This window comes from Narcine bancroftii, chromosome 6 (genome assembly GCF_036971445.1).
Source record: "Narcine bancroftii isolate sNarBan1 chromosome 6, sNarBan1.hap1, whole genome shotgun sequence".
Taxonomy (NCBI): domain Eukaryota; kingdom Metazoa; phylum Chordata; class Chondrichthyes; order Torpediniformes; family Narcinidae; genus Narcine; species Narcine bancroftii.
In genome coordinates this window covers 47,491,088-47,510,785 of record NC_091474.1, presented here as the reverse complement: position 1 = coordinate 47,510,785, position 19,698 = coordinate 47,491,088, and the positions used below count along the sequence as shown (strand labels likewise).

At 47.5% G+C, this 19,698-nt stretch overlaps 1 protein-coding gene across 3 annotated transcripts in view; it reads left to right on the top strand.

Moving 5' to 3' along the window:
• Positions 1-17,940, top strand: part of LOC138736049 (phosphorylase b kinase gamma catalytic chain, skeletal muscle/heart isoform-like) — a 40,777-nt gene extending 22,837 nt beyond the window's left edge. For all 3 annotated transcript variants that reach the window (XM_069884893.1, XM_069884892.1, XM_069884894.1), the window contains 6 exons: positions 1,122-1,187; positions 2,928-3,091; positions 4,592-4,682; positions 9,024-9,177; positions 14,168-14,290; positions 15,121-17,940. In XM_069884893.1, coding sequence (XP_069740994.1) covers positions 1,122-1,187; positions 2,928-3,091; positions 4,592-4,682; positions 9,024-9,177; positions 14,168-14,290; positions 15,121-15,375 — 853 coding nt within the window. In that variant the 3' untranslated portion in view covers positions 15,376-17,940. The remainder of the gene's footprint in view (positions 1-1,121; positions 1,188-2,927; positions 3,092-4,591; positions 4,683-9,023; positions 9,178-14,167; positions 14,291-15,120) is intronic.
• Positions 17,941-19,698: the final 1,758 nt, after the last annotated feature.

Genomic DNA, 19,698 nt, shown 5'->3' with positions numbered 1-19,698 from the left:
AGGGACTGGTAGATCAAGGAAGATCTCCACTGCTGATGAGAGAAGAATTCTCATTGTAATGAAGAAAAATCCCCAAACATATGTCCAACAGATCAGAAACGCTCTTCAGGAGGCAGGTGTGGACGTGTCAATGAGTGAAACGTGATAGGCTGTGGATGCTGTGATTGCCGTTAAACACACAGAAATGCTGGAAGAACTCGGCTGGTCTTTTCAGCATCTAAAGGAGATATTGCCAACGTTTCAAGCCTGAGCCCTTCTTCAAGGAAAAATCAGAAAAGGCAGAAGCCGGATATATCAGTAAATCTCAGAATTCAAACAATCCAGACCAACAAAAGGTGTTAATTGAATGTGATAAGGAACTAGGTAGAATTTTACCATGTCTGTCCAAAAGGAAACAGGGAATGGAGAGACGATGGGGGAAGAAGGGGGTGGAGTTTAACAAAAGCCAGAGAAGTCGATATTAATGCCATCCAGTTGGAGGGTGCTCACTCGGAAGATGAGGTGTTGTTCCTCCAGTTTATGGATGGTCTCAGTCTATCAGAATATGAGACCATGGATGGACATGTCGGCAAGGGAATGAGATGGAGAAATGAAATGGGTGGCCACTGGGAGTTCCACATTATTGCGACGGACAGAGCCGAGGTGACAATGACTATTCTCCACAAAAGTCTTCATGAACAGAAATACAGAGGCTACACTGTAAGATGCAAACCACTAGTTAGCCACAGAAACAAGTTGGCTAGATTACAATTTGCCAAGAAGTATTTAAAAGAGCCTGCAGAATTCTGGAAAAACAGGTCTTATGGATAGATGAGAACAAGATTAACCTGTATCAGAGTGATGGCAAGAGCAAAATGTAGGAACTGCCCAAGATCCAAAGTACACCACCTCGTCTGTGGAACATGGTCATGTACGGCTGCCACAGGTCCTGGTGCAATTATCGTCATTGATGGCAGTAGCAAAATGAATTTGGAGGTGTATAGAAACATATGCTCAAAGGAAGGTGACAACTGTGGTATAGTGGGAAACTGTCGGGGGGGGGGGGGACTGCAAAATAAATGCATTTGAGGTCACCATGTGAGGACAATTAAAGTCACATCAAAATGTTCTTGTGGTCACAGGATGAAGAGAGGGGAGCTGTTTGACTATCTGACTGAAAAAGTCACTTTGAGTGAGAAGGAGGCCAGGTGCGTATATCTTAAATTTCCAGAGAAAAGTGCCAGTAATCCATAGCACTAGATGAACCTAGCTTGTGGGACATAGGGCCTGTTCCATCAGAGGAGGAGTGTCAGAGTTCCACAGCACAGGCCCTGCATTTCTGTGCCCCAGAGAGCAGGGACCGACCGAGATCAGAGTTCATGGAAGCCACTCCAGTTGCTGCTTCTTGCCACTGAGCCAATTTTGATTCTACTTTCTCAACTTTGGATCACATGGGCCTATGTTATCCCCTTGAGCTCACTCCATTTGCTTGATTGTGGCTCATCTCCCTCCAGACCTCTCCGTGGACATGCAGAAGTGTCTTTTAAATGGTACAACTGCCTCTTCCACTTCCTTTGGCTGCTCGATCCACAGACCCACCTTCTGTGTGAAGGTTGCCCCTCAGGTCCTTTTTAAATCTTTCCCCTCTCACCTTAATGACCTCTAAGATTTCATGACCTGCTTGATTTTATTCCCTCCTTTTAAAGGTCTACTCTCGGGCTCATACACTCCCCGTAATATATGTGAATCTCTTCTGCACCCTTTCCAGCTTCATGCCGCCTTCCTATAGCTGGGTGTCACAGAATCGTACATGAACCCCTGCACCTGGACTCACTGCCCTGACCGCTAAAGCAAACATGCCAAATGCCTTCTTCACCCTCCTGCCTGCCTGAGTTGCCACCTTTGTGTAACTATGTCCCAAGACCCCTCAAATCTGCCACACTGCCATGGCCCTACCATTCATCATGTCTGTCCTGCCAGCTTAACTTGCCCCAGGGCAACACCTCGCACTTGTCCAAATGAAATCCCTCCTGCAATTTCTTGGGTGATTTTGGCAGAAGTGAAGAGATAGAGAAATGCAAATGTACTTGGTGATTGAAGGCAGAAGATACGAGCAAGATTCTCAATAGCTCAGTAGTTTTGCAGAAGAGGAGGATGAACCTGTGAAGCTGTGGTTTTGGATGATGTGTGTCAGACGTTGAAGGATTAACTGCAAGAATAAAATCTGGCATCTGTGAGAGTGGAAACTCACGAGGCCTGGATGAAACCCATCCCCAGCTGATGAAAAGAGCCACAGAGGACCGCGACATGCTCACATCATACTGTCGTACACAAATCAAGTTATGACAGAGCGGTTGGCGGCAGACAACGGATTCAAATCCACTCGAAGAAACAGTATGCAGCTTGATTTAGAAAGCCAGAGATTAGCTGTGGACAATCACTGTGCAGTTGGTAAGGGAAGGTCAGGTCAGGTTGGACCTTTCCTTAACGTATGGGGGTGCAGGTTAATTGGGCAGCATGGGCCAGAAAGGCCTATTACCGTGCTGTATGTCTATATGACGAGCTTTAGTGAGTAATGGACACAGGCTGCCATGTTAAAGGCCCATGTGATCAAAATTGAGAAAGTAGGATCAAAATTGGCTCAGTGGTCAGAAGCAGCCACTGGAGTGGCTTCCACGGGACTGTGGGGGAAAAGTAATGCATTGTCGGAGGGACAGAGGTTGACTATGATGAAAATGCACACTGAAACATGTCCTGCCAAAGGGTTCCAACATGAACCGTTAACCACACTTCTCCCCCACCCCCCGATGTTGCACGAATATGGAGTGCCCACTGATACTGCTGAGTTGCCTGCAGTCTCCCCAGCGCAGTAGGATCAGGGACTTTGGGAGAGGGATGGGTGAGGGGTCACACCAGCGCAACTGAGGACTCCCATTTTCTCCTTCCAGAAGCATCATGAGACCATTGTTAGAGGTTGTTCAGTTCCTCCATTCCAAGAACATTGTTCACCGTGATCTCAAGCCTGAGAACATCCTTCTGGACGATGACATGAAGATCAAGCTGTCAGACTTTGGGTTTGCACTGCAGCTGGCTCCAGGAGAGAAGCTGAGAGGTGAGGAAACTTCTGTCTGTCATGAGGGATCTCAGTGATGGGATCAGCAAGATCTACACCCCAATTGAATCATGGCAGTGGTGCTGAGGCCAAATTGGTCTGGGGTCAGTGGTCCTGAGCCCCATACCCAATAAACCCCTCACCCCTACACCCACTTCAGCCATACACCCCTCCTCACCCCTACATCCACATTACCCCTACACCCACCTTACCCCTACACCCACCTTACCCCTACACCCACCTTACCCCTACACCCACCTCACCTCTACACCCACCTTACCCCTACACCCACCTTACCCCTACACCCACCTTACCCCTACACCCACCTTACCCCTACACCCACCTTACCCCTACACCCACCTCACCACTACACCCTCCTCACCGCTACACCCACCTCACCCTTACACCCCATCTCACCCCGTCACCCCATCTCACCCCGACACCCACCTCATCCCGTCACCCCATCTCACCCCGACACCCACCTCACCCCGTCACCCCATCACCCCATCTCACCCCGACACCCATCTCACCCCGACACCCATCTCACCCCGACACCCATCTCACCCCGACACCCCATCTCACCCCGACACCCCCATCTCACCCCGACACCCTACCTCACCCCGACACCCCACCTCACCCCGTCACCCCACCTCACCCCTACATTCCACCTCACGACACCCACCTCACATCGACACCCACCTCACACCGACACCCACCTCACACCGACACCCCCCTCACACCGACACCCCCCTCACACCGACACCCCCTCACCCCGACGCCCCCCCTCACCCCGACGCCTCCCCTCACCCCGACGCCCCCCTCACCCCGACGCCCCCCTCACCCCGACGCCCCCCTCACCCCGACGCCCCCCTCACCCCGACGCCCCCCTCACCCCGACGCCCCCCTCACCCCGACGCCCCCTCACCCCGACGCCCCCCTCACCCCGACGCCCCCCTCACCCCGACGCCCCCCTCACCCCGACGCCCCCCTCACCCCGACGCCCCCCTCACCCCGACGCCCCCCTCACCCCGACACCATCTCACCCCTACACCCACCTCACCCCTACACTCAACCTCACAACACCCACCTCACCTCGACAACCTCACACTAACACCCCACCCTCACCCCGACACCCCCTCACTCCACCTCACCCATACAACCCACCTCTCTCTGACACCCATCCAACCTTACACCCCTGCTCACCTCTAAACACCACTTCACCTCTACACCCTATGCTACCTCTGTTTTTGCATTGAGCCTGCGGAGATATAGAATCCTCGTGTTGTGTTGATGTAAATATGTACCAGGTGCTCAGTAACGTGGTGTAATCGTATCATCCTATTCCGTGTCATGGTATCACCATTGGGCCACACGTGACTCAGTGAAACTAGCAATCATGTGTTGTACTGTGTTGATGGACAGTTGTCCCTCTATGTATTTGAGGAGCATTGTGCTCTGTAATATTAATTGCCCCTGACTTCCCTAACTCTAATCCCGCAGAACTGTGTGGGACCCCAGGTTACCTGGCTCCAGAAATCCTCCTCTGCTCCATGGATGAAACGCATGTTGGATATGGCATGGAAGTGGATTTGTAAGTAATTACTCAAAGTGCATCAATGGCAAAATGAGATTAACTGTCATTAATATTTCGGCTATTCCCTGCTCGGCCAAGGCCTTTAGTTTCCGTGTCCCACTGTACCGGGAGCCTAGTTAGAGGGGGAGGTTTCAGGTGTTGATTGATTTTCCTGCCATTCCCCAGAAGAGCACTGCCATCCTTTTCACAACCCACAGGATTCACACAACCTGAGCCATAAGCATCTGTTCTTTATAGTTTCCTGGCTAATCCATACCCTGACCAGGGCCTCTCCAAACCATTGAGGTTTTTTCTGCAGCGTGCAATTTCGACATGGTTAAGAAGTTCAGGAAATGCTTCAAACCCAAGTAACCTGTGCTCCAGTGAAACGGTCCCAGAGAGGAATCCCGCTGCAGTCAATTTAGTATAACTGACCCCACCAGAGGAGGGTTGGACACCAATTTGGAACCCACTTTTGTTATGCCGTCCTGTAACTTCACTCCAGTAAAGGGCAAGAGCAGCATTTGGGTAGGCTGCGAGGTTGTTGTGTAATCCTGCCATATCCCCATGCCCTCTGGATACCCAACGCATGACCTTAAAGCTTCCAGTGCCACTGTCAGTACCTTCACTTTGAGCAGTGATGGGTTAATGAACGTATTCCCACAAGGGAGGTTTCGAGCACATCCTTGAATAATTTCCTCTGCAGCTGGAAAGGATAGAGGAATCCTTCCAGTAAAAGGATTCCAGTCTGGGCAAACATCAGCTCTGACCATACAAGGTAACATCAGCCCTGCCTGTCCGGAACGAATCTTGTTATCACCAATTCCCTATGGAGAATGTATTGATCCTGTATTCTATAGGCAGACACAAGCTGGAGGTAAACAAGCTGGGGACTTCTGCGTATGGTTAGAAACCCCCTCTCCAGGGCCTCCTCCACAGTCCTGACAGTAAACGCTTTATGTGTCATGCTACCTCTGGGTATCATTTCTGTTCCCACAATAACTGCTGCCTGTGGAACGCCTGCTTTGTGGAGCCTGAGGGCTCAGTACTGTCTGGAAGTTAATCCTGCCCTCTGTTGGACCCAACTTGCCCTCCATCAGGGTTGGAGCCACCTCTAGTGTGACATATGGTCAATGGGCAGTCATTTGACAGGTCCCTGTTTCTCTGGACCCTGCCTTTCCCCACAGATTATTCTCACTTGCTAGAAATGTCTTTGTGAATCTCACTTCCTGTAGAAACTCCTTCACCATCAAAATCCTTCTCCGCAGAGCCCACCTTCTGAAGGATCAGTCTTCTGTGAGATGATAACTCACGTGGGCTGACACTGGTGTTTCCAGCACTTTCTGTGTCCAGCTCTGCAGAGCTTTGATTGTTGATCCTGTATGGAACCTGGCCTCTGGTGTGCACCCTGTGTCATCTACTAATGAACTCCTCCCCTTCCTGATGTTTAGTTGCACAGGGATGTTGCTCAAGCCATCTCATTAAACTCAAGGAAGCAGCCAACAACATCAAGGAGACCTATCACCATTCGATACCTAGGTATACAACGAGGTAATAATCTAGGCCATCTATACAAATTATCAGCCATTAATGAAGAAATTACAAGACGACTTAGAACATTGAAAAGACACTGATAGGAAGGGTAAATTGTATTAAAATGAATATCTTCCCAAGGATACAATACCTATTTTAATCATTACCAATTCACCTATCAGAGAAATTCTTCAAGGAGCTAAAGAAAATAATAAGGAAATTCTTATGGAAAGGGGGGAAACCGAGGATAGCGCTAGATAAATTAACAGAATGGTACAAACAAGGGGGCTTACAGCTACCAAACTTTAAGAATTATAATAGAGCAGCACAATTAAGATACCTATCAGGTTTTTTACCAAACAAGGGAAAAACCAGATTGGACCAGATTAGAGCTAGATAAAATAGGGGAGAAGGTACCTGAACATATACTATATAAGTGGGATGAAAAGCTGGTGCAACATTGGAATTCACCAGTACTGAACCATCTGCTCAACATTTGGAAGAAGATTCACGTAGAAAGGAATAAAACAAATTATCAACTACCAAAACTAATATTGATGCAAAATCAACTAATCCCTTTCACAATAGATAACCTTTCCTTTAGAGAATGGGAGAGAAAAGGGATCAAAAGAATAGAAAATTGTTTTTCGGGAAATAAATTATTATCTTTTGAACAAATGAAGGACAAATATGGTATAACTCACGGTACAATGTTTACATACCACCAACTGAAAACCTACTTGAAGGACAAATTGGGAAGCAGGCTGAGGTTACCAGAAGGAAGCAATTTTGAATATGTGATTACAGACACAATGATAATTAAAAGATTTATAACAAACATGTATATCAAACTGCAAATGAAAGAGAACGAGGAAACAAGCTGTAAATCCAAACAAAAATGGGAACAAGATCTAAAGATAAAGTATGAAACATTGGAAAAGATATGCTCTGGAACTATGAGAAATTCAATAAACACGAGGTTATTGAATTGTTAACCAATATAATTGGTTACACAGGCTATACACCTCGCCCCAAAAGTTAAATAAATGGGACCCAACAGTATCAGACAGATATTTTTGCTGTCAGAAGGAAACGGAAACAACAGTACATGCAATTTGGGCATGTGAGAAAGTGGAAAAGGTTTGGGAAGATCTAAACCAGGTATTAAATAAAATCACAAAAAGCAACATGCCAAAAAATCCAGAGATCTAAGTAATATAAGAAGTAAAGAACTTGGACTCGATTTGGATGGAGCTCAAAAAAGATTTATTATGATAGCCTTAGCTGTAGCAAAAAAATGTATTATGTCAACCTGGAAATTAGAAGATAGCCTGAGAATACAGCAATGGTACATAGAAATGAATAAATGTATTCCATTGGAAAAAATAACATATAATTTAAGAAATAACATCACAGTATTCGAACAAATTTGGGAACCATGCATGGAACACAACAGAGAAGTCCTACTGCGGACCCCCACCGCCTAAAATGACAGAAGGAGAAGACGACGAAATGAACTGACCCAGTGTGTAAAAATAGATGACACAAATTTCTTGTTTATTTTCATTGTGTGATGACATTGTTTAAAGGGTTTAATGTATCATATGTTGAACGTTGAGTGAGTTGGGGGGGTGGGTGAAGGAGGGAGGGAAGGGGGGGGGGAAAAGGAGAAAATGACTGTATATTCAAGAGGGAAATGTTTGTGTGTATTTTGGTCAGTATGGTTCATAGTGTGAAAAATAAAAAATTTAATTAAAAAAGAGACCTATCACCTTGGTCACAACCTCTTCTCACTGGCAGAAGGTACAGATGCCTAAAGTCCACTGCCTCTAGGTTCAAGTGCAGTTTCTTTCCAACAGCTGTCACTCTTGAACTGCCCTTTGTTACATTCACCATGAAGTATGTGCACTATTGGGTGGCATAACAGTTAGCGCAACGCCTTTACAGCGCCAGCAATCGGGATCGGGGTTCGAATCATGTGCTCTCTGTAAGGAGTTTGTACGTTCTCCCTGTGTCTGCATGGGTTTTCCCCGGAGGCTTCGGTTTCCTCCCACTGTTCGAAACTTACCAGGGGTTGTAGGTTAATTGGGTGGCACAGACTCGTGGGCCGAAATGGCCTGTTCCCGTGCTGTATGTTTATATTTTTTTAAAAACTTTATTGCAAGCCCCCTTTGATGCACCAAGATAACTAAGTATTTATTAACTATCTCTTTTATTTGGCACTGTTGTAGGTTTTTAGTTATTTTGGTGGTTTTGTTTCACTAAGTATCCATACTAAAGTAAGGCTTGTGGTGCATACGTACATTGTACATGAGAGTAAACTTATTATCATTAATTTCTGGCCATCTACCGTCTTCCACCCCCTGGGTAAACCCATTATGATCTGGAACCATGTTGCTCATGTCCAAACTGGCTTCTAGTTAAACAACTAAACTTGCACCATTGTGCTCAAGTTTCTCCATGGCTTCAGCCCTTCCCCTTGCTGCAACCTCCTTCAGCGCATCATTTTTCTCGGTATCTCTGCCGTTTCCATGGAGCTCTCTCCTGAAACCTTCCTGCCCCTCAACATCTCTTCACTGGAAGCTCTTGTTTCCCGGGCCCTTGGTCATCCTCGTGACTGGGTTGGCTATGGACCCTGCCTCGTATCACACATTTGGACCATGTTGGACAGCATGCTCCTTTACAACCGGTACAATGGCGCTGCCCATTCTGTCCTGGCATGTGGTGTGTATAGGGGTATAATGGGGAGGGGGGGGGAAATTCCCCCCTCTGTTCTTAGGTGATTATTGCTGGGGTGTGTGAGGATGGTGTCATTTCTCTGTGCAGGTGGAGCTGTGGAGTGATCATGTACACACTACTCAGTGGCTCCCCGCCCTTCTGGCACAGGAAGCAGATGCTGATGCTGAGAATGATCATGGAGGGAAATTACAATTTCAACTCTCTGGAATGGCAAGACCGGTCAGATACGGTGAAAGATTTGGTATGTACTTCGTAGAGGTGTTTAAGATTATGAAGGGCTTACAAAGGGTAGACAACCAACACCTTTTTCTTGGGGAGACGATAGCAGATACAACCTCTGCCCTCTTAATACTGACCTGTCCCAAATTATCCACATTGCCATCCCAGTATCTTTTATGTCCTTCTTTGTTGCAGGCAAGGAATGTACATTTGGGGCCTCCCCAGGCCATGTTTTACCTCTTCATGCAGCCAGTCTCCCTGATCCTGAATCCTCCCACATCTTCACAGAGGGCAGAGGGGGAGAGATGAGAAACAGATGATGGAGTGGTTGGTGCTATTGGTAGGGAGATTGAGAGGAAGGACAGGCTGTGGATGAAACTTAAATGAAGTCGGTTGGACAGGTTGAAATGTGTCTACTTTAATAGAAGGTGTATTAGGATTAGAGCAGATGAACTCAGGGCGAGGGTCAATATGGTAGAACTATGACCTTGCAGCCATTACAAAGACTTGGATGTGTTGGGGCAAAGAATTGCTGCTGAGTGACAGGCTTTAGATCTTTCAAAAGGGTCAGGAAAGGATGTAAAACGGATGGGGGAGTGGCATTGCTGGTCAGGGACTGTCACAGCTGTGGAAAAGGAGGAAGGAGTGAAAACACTGAGTTTGTGTGTGTGGTTGGACGTCAGGAACAGGTAGGGGACAATAGGCATGCTGGATGTATGTTATTGACCACTTCTCTGCCCCCCCCGCCCCCCCACTAGTAACAGAGACATTGAACAGAAGAGATGGAGGCAGATTCTAGAAGGTGCAAAAATAATACAGGTAGAGATGGGTAATTTTAATTTTCCTAATGCTGATTCAAATTGGTGTAGAGTGAAGGTTTTGGCTGGAGAGGAATTTGTTAGGTGTGTTCAGGAAGGTTTCCTGGCCCATTAGAGGAGAGGCTACACTTCTACTGGGATATGAACCAGGTCAGGTGTTCGAACTCTCAGTGGAAGAACATTTCGGAGAAAGTGAGCACAATCTTCTCTCCTTTACTGCACCACTGGAGAAGGGCAGGAAAAGACAATCCAGCAAACTTTTAATTAGAGTAGGGAAAAATAACGTAAAAGCACAACATGCTGGAGAAACTCGGTAGGTCAAGCCCTTGATGAAGGGCTCTAGCCCGAAACGTTGGTTCTGTATTTTTACCTTTTTGATATAGAGGACACTGCTTGACCTGCTGAGTTTCTCCAGCATGTTGTGCTTTTACGTTATTTTTCCCTACTCTAATTAAAAATTTCCTGAATTGTCTTTTCTTGTCCTTCTCCAGTGGTGCAGTAAAGGAGAGAAGATTGTGCTCATTTTCTCTGAAATGTTCTCCCACTGAGAGTTCAGACACCTGACCTGGTTCATTTCCCAGTAGAAGTGTAGCCTCTCCTCTAGTGGGCATATCTACATATTGTGCCAGGAAACCTTCCTGAACACACCTAACAAATTCCTCTCCAGTCAAACCCTTCACTCTACACCAATGTGAATCAGCATTAAAAAAATTAAAATCACCCATCTCTATCTGTATTATTTTTGCACCTTCTAGAATCTGCCTCCCTCTCTGCTGCTCAATGTCTTTGTTACTAGTGGGGGGTGGGAGGGGGAGAAGTGGTCTATAACATGTCGGCAGGCGTCCAAACAAATGGTCCCAAAGGCAGAAAGAAGGTGGTAGGTGGAGGTGGGAGTAAGGGGACGCAACGATCAAGGGGAGGATGGATAGCTGGGCGAATAGAGAACTGGAAGGGGGGAGAGGAGGGTAGCTTAGCAGAAACCGGAAAAGTCGATGTTAATGCCATCTGGCTGGAGAGGGCCCAGACGGGAAAATTCAGGTGTTGTTTCTCCAGTTTATTTTTAGCAAGGGAGGCAACGTGGCTGTGGAATCGAGCTTGGGTGAGTACATAGTTGTAGAGCAGCAGGGATTACAGATGGGGAATCCCACAGAACTTCCTTCAGAGAGCAAAGGAGAACTTCTTCAGGGTAGGCATCCCTTGAAGAGCTTTCGCAGAGTTTTGTAGCAGTCAGAAGTAAATCATGAAAATCCATGGTTGAAGTAAAAACACAAAATGCTGGAGAAACTCAGCAGGTCAAACTTTATATAGCAAGGATCAATTTTTATGTATTTTATGTATCTTTACCATTGCTATATAAAGGACACTTTTTACTTCAACCACGGTGTGAACAGATTTTCATGGTTTACTTAAAAATACAATGCTATTGGGCAGGAGCATAAATTGGCAGCAGATGTAGAGCAGAAATGTGGCAAATGTTCTGAGAATGCTACCATGACACTTTCCACAAGTATATTCCATGGAGGCAGGGAAAGCATGGTAAGGTGAAAAAAAACAGGTGTACAAGGGATGTAGAAACTCCAGTTCAGAAGAAAAGAAAAGCTGACGAGAGTTTTAAGAAGATTATGAGCTTGCTGGGAAAGAAAGGACTTTAGAGAACTTGAAGGGGCCATGGGTGTCCTTGGTGAGCAGGATGAACGAAAACTAACGCATTCTACAAATGTGAAGATCAAGAGGACAGGAGTTGGAGGAGGTAGCAGAGAAAGATCTTTTCACCAGGGAACATGACCCTGGTAAAAAAGAAAAATAGAGGGTTATGGGTGTGGACAAGAGGATTAGATTGTGGTGGTGTAGGTTTACATTGGTGAGCGCAACTTTGTGGGCTGAAGGGCCTTTACTGCGCTGCCCTGTTCAGTGTTTGGCAACCAGTGTGTGTCAGGAGCTGGGCTGTGTGTCAGGGGTGATTAAAAGGTAAGTGGAGCAACGATTTGTTGGGAGTGTGGGCTGGATGAACTCAAGATCGTTTGGGAGGCAGAGGGGTTGATAGAAGCTGTAAGAAGACAGTAACACCCAAAAGGCAAGAGGCAGGTAACTGTTAGGTGAGAGAAGTGCAGAGACAGTGCAGAACACCCCTGTGGCCATTCCCCTCAACAATACAGTTTTGGATATTGGGGTGTATGATCTAGCAGGGACAAGTCATAGTGGTCAGGTCTCTGGCACAGAGTTTTTCCCTTCGGCTAAGAAGAGAAGGGGGGAGAAGAGTAGAGTAATAGTGATTTGGTATTCAATTGTTAGGGGAGCAGATAAAAGATTCTGTTGCCTCCCAGATGCCAGGATGAGGGATGTCTCTGATCAAGTCCACAGCATTCTGGAGGGGGAGGGGCTGTCGTGGTTCATGTGGACCAATGGCATAGATAGGAGGGATGAAGAGGGAATACAGGGAGTTAGGATGGAAGCTGAAAAGCAGGACCTCAAGGGTGGTAATCTTGGGATTGCAGCCTGGGCCACGTGCCAGTGAGGATAGGAATAGGAAGTTGTGGGTGAAGAGTTGGTGCAGGGGACAGGTGTTCAAATCATTGGGATCTTCTGGGGAAGGTCTGTTAAGAGGAAGAAGGAAGCATACATTAGATAAAGGAAGTAAAAAACAGGAAAGGCTCATGAGAATTATATGGTAGCCAGGAAGGAACTTGACTTAGGAGAGTAAGAAGGAAGCCTGAGAAGGCCTTGGCAAATAGGATTAAGGCTTTCTGTGTATACGTGAAGAACAGAAAGATGAAAAGAATGAAGGTAGGGGTGCTTAAGGATAAAGGAGGCAACATGTATCTGGAGGTGGTTGGGAAGGTCCTAAATGAATGCCTTGCTTTAGTATTCACCAGAGAAAAGGACCTTGGCCACGGTGAGGTCCGAATTGATTCTAGAACAAGCTTTTTTGGATTGATGTCCCTGGGACCGGATGAGATATACCCCAGGTTGCTATAGGAAGGTGGGGGGGGGGGGGGAAGAGATCACTGGGGCATTGGCTATGATCTTTCTGTTCCGGGACCCCTGCTCTTTGTGATTTTTATAAATGACTTCAATGAAGAGGTGGAGGGATGGGTCAGTAGCTTTGGAGATGATAAGAAGGATGGGTTTGCTGTGGATAGTGTTGAAGGATATGGACAGAATGCAGAGTTGGATGGAAAAGTGGCAGATGGAGTTCAATTGAGTTAAATGTGAGGTTATGCACTTTGGAAGGTCAAACTTTGAAGGCAGAGTACACGGTTAATGGTAGGATTCTAACTGTACGGAAAAACAGAGGGCTTTGGGGTCTAAATTCATACATCTCTCAAGATTTCTGTGCACCTTGATAGGATAGTGAAGAAGGCCCATGATATGCTGGGCTTCATTAGTTGGAAGATGTAGTTCAGGGATCGTTAAGTAATGTTGCAGCTCGAAGAATTTCTGGTCAGACCATACTTAGAATATGGTGTTCAGTCTGGTCACTTCATTATAAGAAGGATGTGGAAGCTATGGAGAGGGTGCAGAGGAGATTTACCAGGATGTTGCCTGGATTTGAAAATATGTCTTATGAGGCAAGGTTAGTAGAGCTGGTACTTTTCTCTTTGGAGCAAAGAAGGATGAGGGGTGACTTAATAGAGGTACAAGGTTATGAGAGGGACAGATCAGGTCGACAACCAATACTTTTTTACCTGGGTTGGAGTAGCAAACACTAGAGGATGTGAAGGGAGGGAGGTTTAGGGGAGATATCAGGGGCAAGTTTTTTTTACACAGGTTTGTGCCAGGGGTGGTGGCTGGAACAAAGAGCGCTTAAGAGATTCTTAGACAGGCACATGGATGAAAGAAAAATGGAGGGTATTGATGTAGGGAGGGTTTAGTTTCTTTTTGGGTTGGAATATATAGGTCAGCACTTCATCGTGGGCCAAAAGGCCTGCCCTGCGCTATAATGTTCCATATTCTCTGTTCCTTTGGTTCAAGGAAGTAGGAGCAGAGATTTAAAGTGAAAGACCACTGGTAGAGGGGGAAGACCTCTGTAGGTGGAGAGTGTACCCAGTGACCAGTGTGGCCCTGGGCAAGGCTGGTGTGGCCGATAACCTGGCCCCTTAGGCGGAGAGGACATTTCTGACAACCTGGGGCCATGAGAGAGAGAGGTAAGGCAGGGCGCTGACATGATGACGGCCTTGTGTCTGTATTGGGCAGATCTCGCAGCTGCTGGTGGTGAACCCTGAAGACCGGTTCACAGCTGACCAGGCCCTGGCCCATCCCTTCTTCCAGCAGTACCTGGTGGAGGTTCGCACCTTCAGCCCGTACCGCAAGTTCAAGGTAGGAGGCTGCTCCTGTGTTGCGCTCAGCTGAATCGGGGTGGGGGGCACTGTTCACAGCCTACTGAGGGTGGGGGCTCATTGCACAGTTGTCCCAGTGAGGGTGGGGTGATTGAACTCCCCCAGTGAGGGTGGGGTTGACTGAACTCCCCCAGTGAGGGTGGGGGTGACTAAAGTGGTCCAGTGTGGGTGGGGGACTTGCTTCATAGTGCCCCAGTGACCCTGGTGCCAGATGAGACCAGACCTGTCCTTGACCCCTGGTGCCATACATCACTGGACCAGTCTTTGGCCCCTTCCTAGTCCCAGATATCACCGGTCCAGTCCTTGATCCCTGGTCCCGGACATCACCAGACCCATCTTGTTTCAACCATCAGAACTTCCCTTGTTTATATCTAGTCCAGTTTGAATCATTGAGAGATTGGGCAGTGTGGAGGGAGAGGGTGCGGGTGCGGGTGTGGATAGAAGGAAGGGGATTGTGGAGTAAGAGTGAGGGGTGTGGAGGGGGTGTATGGAGGGCATGTTGATGGAGGGGGTTGTATAGAGGGTTGGGAATGTGGAGGGAGGTATATAGAGATGTGCGGAGGGAGGGGGTGCGGAAGGAGGAATGTTTGTGTGTGGAGTTTGAGGATGGGGTAGTTGGAGGGTGGAAGGTGTGGTAGGAGTGTGTAGGGATGGAGTGAAGTATGGGGTGCTTGGTGAGGTGTGGAGGGAGGGGATTGTGCAGGGTGGGGAAGGGTGAGGGAGAGGATAATAGAGAGAGTGTGAGAGAAGGGAGTGTGAAGAGTGTAGGGAGGGGTTCACTGCTATTGACACTTGCATCCTGTGCTACAGACCATCATCTGGACGGTTCTGGCCTCTGTCCGCATTTACTACAAGTATCGGCGAGCAAAGCCTCTCAGCAAAGAAGTACTTATTCGAGATCCCTACGCTTTTAAGGGAATTCGTAAATTAATTGATGGCTGTGCATTCAAGGTGTACGGACACTGGGTGAAGAAAGGACTGCAGCAGAATCGAGCAGCTTTGTTTGAGAATTCCCCTAAAGCTTTCCTGTTGTCCCTGGGTGATTCCTCAGCATCGATGGAATGAGCACCCTCCCAGCATTGTGAACTCGGAGTGGCAGCTTCTTGGCCAGAGTCTTGCCACTGCTCTGCTTTCCATCCCTCCCCTCCCTCTCCCTTTTCCTCTCCCCCTTCCTCTTCTCTTTCTCTCTCCTCCTCCCCTCCCTCTCCCCCTTACCTCCCTTCCCCGTCTCTCCCTGTGAAGATATGTTATCAATGCCCCTTGTCCTGTGATCCTGCAACAGTGACTGGAGGTTCAGATCCAGATAACTGCAGATCTGGGCGTCTGGCATATTGGTGTGAATCACACATAGTGACACCTACACTGCACCCCCCCCCCCATCTCTCTTACCCCTTTGTCCCCCTCCTATCCCCCACTGTCCCTCCCCTCTCCTCTCAGCTCTCCAACCCTCCCACACCCCCTTCCATCTCCGCCTTGCCCCCTTCCCCCCTCTCTCTTCCCCTCCACCAGACCCTCCTCTTCCTCCCTGAACTCACTGTTCTCGTCCTTCTCCTTGAATGCAAACAAGAACCTCACCAACATTCCCTGCCTCCATATGCTGACTCGACGCTCCCTGTGGACCCACTCTCCCTCCTGATACAGAATGTCTTGGAATATTGGGTGCGGGTCGAGCTTCTCATGCTTGAACCTCCTTCGTCGCTCAGAGCTGCATGGACAACTTTGATGCTTCTGGAAGCCTTTATTCCTGAATTCTGTACTTGAGTTCAAATCATTTTGAAGGATCTACTTCTTAGACAGCAATGTTTCTTATGCCTTTCCTGTAGAGCCCTTTGCAAATGTATCCTTCCAGATCCTAATAATTTAGCTAAAGGGCTCGGCCTCCACTGCATGCAGTGAGCCATTATCCTGGATCCCGTGGCCCGCCATGCGGGACATTGGATTTGTACCCTGATCAACTCCCGTCCCATCCCCCCCCCACTACTTTATACATGACATTTACATGATCATTTCAGTGACTCACCCTCTACCATGGTCAGCCTGGACTCAAGGTACACAGATCGTGGAGCACACTGGCAGCTGGAGATTTGGAACATTGTGGTCAGCATCCATGCTGTTGTCTACATTGCTGGGTTGAGCTCCTTGGGCCTAAGGGGTTTTTAATTGTTTTTTTTTTTGCAGATTCTCTATCAGTTTTTAATTTATGACATCATTTTACACTCCAGCCCCTTCACCGTAGTTGAAAATTGTTACTCCTCCCACCCCACGTTCCAGGAGGCCATCCCACTTACTTGCTGGCCCACACTCTCCTGGGCTGGAACCACCCTCTCCATCAACTCGGCCCTCTCTCAGTGCCGAATCCCCAGCTCTCAAGACCCTGAGCTCTACAATGCCCTCCCCTCCTCCCACTGCCTGCCTTCAAGCCGTGTGACGGACACCTTGTCCTCAAGGGACAACCCTCTACCTCAGCGCTTCTCCAGAGCTGCTTTCAATACGGAGGGCAGCTGTGGCAGGAGCCCTCTCTCCCTGCCCGACGGCTCATAATCTTGGCACAATGACAGGAGTTGTGGACACGGTCGCAGAATTACACTGGTCAGCATTGGAGTCTTCCCTCGAACAATCTGTAGGACGTCCAACCCGGAGGACTGACAGCAGGATGTAGTTGCATTGTTTCTAAGAGTAGATCTGGGGCCCAGCTTGTGGCTACTTTATCCTGATTTATTTGAAGAGATTTGTTGTGGATGGAAAAGAGCAGGGGCGCTGAAAAAAAACACTTGGACACAGACACTGGGGTACAGGCACAGAGTTTATGGAAAACTGTGAAGAGTTGTCACAAAGGGGTTCAAAGTCTTGGGCTATAGAACCACAGCCAGACAGGGCAGGAGCAAGCATCAGCCTCTAAAACAGTTCCCTTGCATTCAGGACAGGTGGCTTTGAGAAGAGCAGAGAGGAGCTTTAATGAAATGGTGCTAATAATGGAGGACATTGGGCAAAATAGACTACAGAAGCTGGACTCGCCCTTGTAACCGAAGAGGCTGTGAGGGGATCTGATGGGCAGTTGCCATTGATGGAGGGAGATTGGCAAAAGAACTGTAAGTGAAATGAGCCCCTGGTTTGGATCCCAAGTGTGGTGAGTGGAAGCAGGTTTAGAGGGAGCTGGCTGACCATCTGATAAGGGCTGGGAGAAGGACTGGCTGGATTGCAGCCTGGGGCCGGCAGAGGGAGAAGTTGGACTATGTCCTGGGACTGGCAGGGGGATCAGCTGGACTGTGGTCTGGGACTGGCAGAGGGACCAGCTGGACTGTGGCCTGGGACCAGCAGAAGGACTAGCTGGACTGGCCTGGGACTAGCAGAAGGACCAGCTGGACTGTGACCTGTGACCGGCAGAAAGACCAGCTGGATTGTGGCCTGGGACTGGCAGAAGGTTTGGCTGGTGCAGCCTGGGACTGGCACAGATGAGAGAGATAAAAATAGCATTGTGAATGGCTGGTAAAGATGTGAAATGACCCAGCAAAACACCCAATAATGTTGAGAGGTTCAAGAATCATTCACACCTCATTGCACCCTGTGGCTGTTCTGCAGTGCTGCATGTTCTTGTTCAGTCTAAAGGAAACATTAAATTATTTTTGTGGCTGTGAAGGCTATTTTTATACCCATGAAACCAAAATTGTGATCCCATTTCAATGTGTCTGTGTGTAAGATAACATGCCCCAGCATAACGTGTGTGTGCGTGAGATCATGTGCTTTTGAATTGGGTACCAAGCTGAGCAAAAATGTGGAAGGTGCAGGATAAATACACCAAAAAAGAGGAAATATTCAAATGGAAAAATGTCACAATTGTGGGTGACAAGGGAAGGCAAACCAGCATAAAGGCAAAAAAAGAGGGCAGATGGAAGAAATATTTAGTGGGACTATAGAGGTTTGGGAAAGTTTTTAAAAACTTGCACACGTTAACTAAAGTATGAGAAAAAAGATGAAATATGAAACTAGGATAATCTTGTTCAGAATATAAAGAGTAAGAGTGTAGATGTAGGAGCACGAGAAAATGAGGCTGGAGAAGTAACGAGAGAGGAGGAGATGGTAGAGGAGCTGAATGAGTATTTTGCATCAGTCTTCATTGCGGAAGACTCCAGCTGGATGTGGAAGGGTATCAGGGAAGGAAGTGAGTGCAGATACTATTTCAAGGAAGAAGGTGCCCAGAAAGCTGAATGGTCTGAGGGTGGATAAGTCTCCTGGACCAGCAGACTCAGGTTCTGAAAGAAGTAGCGGTAGAGATTGTGGAGGCATTGGTAATGATCTTTCAGAGGAATCAGATCCTGGTACAGTCTGAGAGGACTGGAAAATTGCAAGTGTCACCCCACAATTCAAGAAGGGAAGGGGGCAGCAGCAAGAAAATTATAGACCGGTTGGGAAGATGGAGTTGATTGTCAAGGATGAGGTTTCAGTGTACCTGGAGATGCGTGACAGGATAGAACAAACACACCGTGGTTTCCTTCAGGGGAAACCTTGCTTTACAATTTGTAAGTGACGAGCAGGTTAGAGTAAGGAGATGCAGTGGGTTAAAATAAAAACACGATGTTGGAGAAACTCAGCTGCTCAGTATACTTTTGTGTGTTTTTAGTGGATGTGAATCTGAATTTTCAGAGGGTTTTTGACACGGTGCCGCACATGAGGCTACTTAACAAGATGCCTGGGTAGAGAATTGGCTGATGGGCAGGAAGCAGAGCATTGGAATACAAGCATCATATTTGGATTGGCTGCCAGTTGCTAGGGGCATCCCACAGGGGTTGGTGTTGGGGCTTCTTTTTATGTTGTTTATTAATGATTTGAATCAGAATGAATGGATTTGTGGCTAAGTTTGCAGATTATACAAAGGAAGGTGGAGGAACAGGTTGTGTAGTGGAATCAGGGAGGCCTCAGAAGGACTACGACAGATTAGGAGAAAACTGGCAAATGAAATATAATGTTGGAAAGTATGGTCATACACTTAGGTTGAAAAGCTAAGAGGGTAGACTATTTTTAAATGGGGAGAAAATTCCCAGATGCAAAGGGACCTGGGACTCCTTGTACAGGACAGCCTGAAGGTAAACTTGTAGGTTGAGTTGGTGGCGATGAAGGCAAATGCAGTGGGGGTGGGGGGGTGGTGTTAATTTCAAGAAGAATAGAATATAGAGGAATCCAGGTCAGTGGACCCAGAGGGAGAAAAGGCGAAGAGGAGGACAAATTTTCATTTTCTTATTGGTCTAAATTGTTATTTACTATTAGAAATAGTATTGCTGATGGTACATCACTCTTTTAAGAGATCTTCCTGAGCTTTGCTCGATTGCCCTGAGGGAGTCGGGAGAAATTTTCCAAAGTTTTTGTTTTCTCTGAAATTGCCGCAGGTTTTCT